General features: G+C 49.4%; 1 protein-coding gene across 1 annotated transcript in view; it reads left to right on the top strand.

Annotated features, from left to right (window-relative positions):
• LOC102025094 (ubiquitin carboxyl-terminal hydrolase 42) overlaps nucleotides 1-3,536 on the top strand; it is a gene marked incomplete in the record, with an annotated part of 44,288 nt that overhangs the window by 34,495 nt on the left and 6,257 nt on the right. Inside the window, 3 exon segments of the mRNA XM_013521210.1 lie at nucleotides 445-1,161; nucleotides 1,263-1,357; nucleotides 2,499-3,536. Of these exon segments, the coding sequence (XP_013376664.1) occupies nucleotides 445-1,161; nucleotides 1,263-1,357; nucleotides 2,499-3,536 (1,850 nt within the window).

The following is a 3,536-nucleotide window of genomic DNA, read 5'->3' as shown; positions in this document are numbered from 1 at the left end:
GTAGTAGTGGAACCCAGAGCAACAGAACTGTATGAGTACAATGCCGAGACACCACTGGGTGGAGGCACGCAGTCGTAACCTCACATGCAGTGCCTGAAGCGGCCTTTCCTTCTGCCCATGTGCTTTCCCCTTGCTTGGAGGCCAGCAAGCTGGCGTAAGTTCTGTCTGTACTGTGGTGGCCTCCCACGAAGCCAGCCAAGGAGAACATATGTGAACCTGCGTCTAGAGGGTTGTGTTCTGACAGTCATGTTTGTCCTGTGTGTGGATTAATTTCAAACAAATTAGGGCCTGTGAAAGGTGCACGTGGGTAGAACAGATGAAAGAAAAGGGCGGTGTTCATGATTTGTGTAACCCGTCACTCACAAGACCAAAGTGGGCAGGCCGTTGGCTGGAGCAGACCCTGATTCTGGAGTGCTGACCTGGCTGTGGCTTTCTTCCTTGCAGAATTCACCTCACTTGAATGGGACCGGGCCACTGAAAGACACGCCAAGCAGTTCCATGTCCAGTCCTAATGGAAATCCCGGTGTCAGCAGGGCTAGTCCTGTTAGTGCTTCTACTTCTGTTCAGAACTGGTCAGTTAACAGACCCTCTGTGATTCCAGAACACCCTAAGAAACAAAAAATCACCATCAGTATTCATAACAAGTTGCCTGTTCGCCAAACTCAATCTCAGCCTAACCATCATAGCAGTTCCTTGGAGGTCCCTAACAAGCCTGTTCCTCCTTCTACTGTCACCAACTGTTCTGCGATACAGTCTACCTCGAATGCATCCACTATACCAGTTTCTAGTAAAGTAGCAAAGCCACTCTCCCCAAGTGAGTCATGCTCCAAGCCAGTGATGAATGGGAAGTCCAAGATGAGCTCCAGCGTGCTGGTGCCCTATGGCGCAGAGTCATCTGAAGAGTCCGATGAAGAGTCCAAGGGCCTGGCCAAAGAGAATGGTGTGGGAAGGATGACCACAGCTCACTCTGCAGGCCATGAAGCTGAAGATGAGGAGGCCCCGCCACATGAGCTTCAAGAACCTGTCACTCTAAATGGTGCTAATAGTACAGACAGTGACCCAAAGGAAAACGGCTTGTCATTCGAGGGTGCCAGTTGCCAAGTCCAGCCTGCTTTACACTCGGAAAATCCCTTTTCTAAAGCAAATGGTCTTCCTGGAGTGGTGAGTTCGTTGGGGAAGGCTTGGCTTCTGTTCACTCAGCCAGATTTTAGTCAGCACAGAGCTCAAAGCTATTGTTGATATGTCTTTGTTTTTTATTGTAGTTAATACCTGCTTCCTTGCCTTCTCTTCCGGAAGACAAAATCTTAGAGACCTTCAAACTTAGCAACAAAGTAAAAAGCTCAACAGATGAAACAAGGTAAAGTAAGAATAAATTCAGAGGAAGTGAACTTCACAGTACTGCGAAGTGGATGTGTCAGCTTTTTAACTCTGTAAAAGTGTTACTGTGAACATCCTGATCCCCCAGATGATTTGAAAACTAGTCTATAGGATGTGCTCATTTGCATTTGAGAGAGTTAGAAAACAGTCTGCGACCGCTTGTCGTTTTCTCCTGCGCCGCCTGCTCTGGCTCGCAGTGCCCGTGCACACTTCTGCATCCGATTCCACGTGCTTTCTCATTTTTGTCTTTTTAGCCCATCTGGGCTGTCGTGCTGTGGTGGTGAACGACGTGTGGTGAGGTCCCAGCCACATCGCAGTGTGACCATCTCTCAGTTACACAACTGTTGGATTCCTGGAAAGTGTAGTGTCTGTGAGAACTGCGGCAATAATATAACTGGGATTTTCACCCCTGTGGATGTGAGGACGTGGGGGGAGGAGCCTTCCTCCGTGGCGCTGTGGCAAGACCAGATGCCCCTGAGAACAGAGTTAGGGATGTGGAATTGTTTAAGAAGAACGGAGAGACAGAGAACACGCGTTACCACTTTATCTTAAAGATAGAACAGCTGGGATGTGCTGTCCTTTGCACAGGGATTTTCCCCTTGTTTCTTTCCTACTGCACGGTAGGTGTTTTGTTGTTTCCTGCAACTGTCAGGGAACCTTGAGAGTGCATCAGAAGCTTTCCAGCTGCCAAGTGGAGGGCACATTTACTACAGGTTTTCCCATAGCCTCAGTGTGTCCATTTTCCATAAATCAAGGAGCTGTTGGCTCTGATTGGAAATAACTGCTCTATCTCTGAGGCTCCAAAAGAAAGAAGTAGACCAGGATAGTCATCAGCCCATCATCATTTGGCTTGTTTAAACTTAGTTCTTAAGAATTAGAAATATATCTGGAAACAGAAGTCTAGATCTATAGAATTACTGTTGCTGAAAAACAGGGTTGATAAAATTTATACTTTTATTTAATACAGAGAAAACTTGGTATCCAGAGAAGATAGCCTGATAGTGGCTTGTAGCCAGCTATATTTAAAGCAATAAAATATTTAGTAAGTGTAAGCCATGACAAAACCTCTGTAGCACTCATGCTAACCACTGGTTTGTCTCTTTCTTTTGGCGGGGATGCAGTCTGCCTGGAACAGAGAGAAGTCCGTCAGGGGAGCTTGCTGTGGAGCTTGAGGCTGGCAGTGCCACCACGGGTTCCCATGAGAAACTGGACCCCATCACAAGTCTGTGCAGCAAATTTAAGAAGGCTTTGCTGTCCCCTGATAGCACCCTCAAATCTACCAAAGAAGTTGTCTCAGAAAACAGTTCAGCCAAACCTGATGAATCTTTGCCCATCGTTAACAACCTTTGTAACACCAAGACCAACTCTGGGGATGATCAACTTCCTGAACTCTATGACGCTGGGAACTTAACGCATGAGGGCAGTGAAATGCCCCAAGAGGTCAAAGGGTTGTTAATTGAGACCCTGCAGGATTCTGGTCCAGCAGAAACAGCGGAGAAGCTGAGCCCGGCTCCGCCCGCACATTCGGAAGGTGGATGTAAGCATGAGCTCTTAGTTTACCTCAGCAGAGGCGAGAGTGGTGACGCCGAGGCCCCGTCCCGGAGCACAGGTGTATCTGCTGTCACGCTGCCCTCTGCTCCACCACATAGGACCACAGGCGCCCATCCTGAAGGGGGCCCTGAGCACAGTCTCGGGGAGAGGTGCAGCGAAGGCAAGGCCATGCAGAAAGTTCCAGATCACCCTCCAGTTAAAGAGAAAATCAGCAGCCTTAGAAAAGTTGACCGAGGACATTACCGTAACCGTCGAGACCGCTCCTCCAGTGGGGAACGTGTGCAGAAAAGTAGGAGTCGGAGTCGGAGCAGGACTGAGGACCACTGTCACAAAAAGCGACGCTCCTATACTAGAAAGCACAGCAAGCAGGAGTGCCACATCATGGAGCACTGCAACGGGAGCCAGCACCTTCTGTGCTACGGTGAGAGAGTCAGCCCAGGCGAGCGCCGAAGTCTGAGCAGGTACAGCTACCACCACTCACGAACCAGGAGTGGGGCTGACCAGGACTGGAGCCGATACCACCACTCGGACAGCGAGCACGCCTGGCTCCCAGAGAAGTACTACCCTGAGAAGATGCGGTGGGACAGGTGCAGGTACTACCCCGACAG

Source organism: Chinchilla lanigera, unplaced genomic scaffold (assembly GCF_000276665.1).
Source record: "Chinchilla lanigera isolate Chin_1 unplaced genomic scaffold, ChiLan1.0 scaffold00059, whole genome shotgun sequence".
Lineage (NCBI taxonomy): Eukaryota > Metazoa > Chordata > Mammalia > Rodentia > Chinchillidae > Chinchilla > Chinchilla lanigera.
Note: the sequence above shows the minus strand (reverse complement) of the source record. Positions and strands in the feature narration are given on the sequence as shown.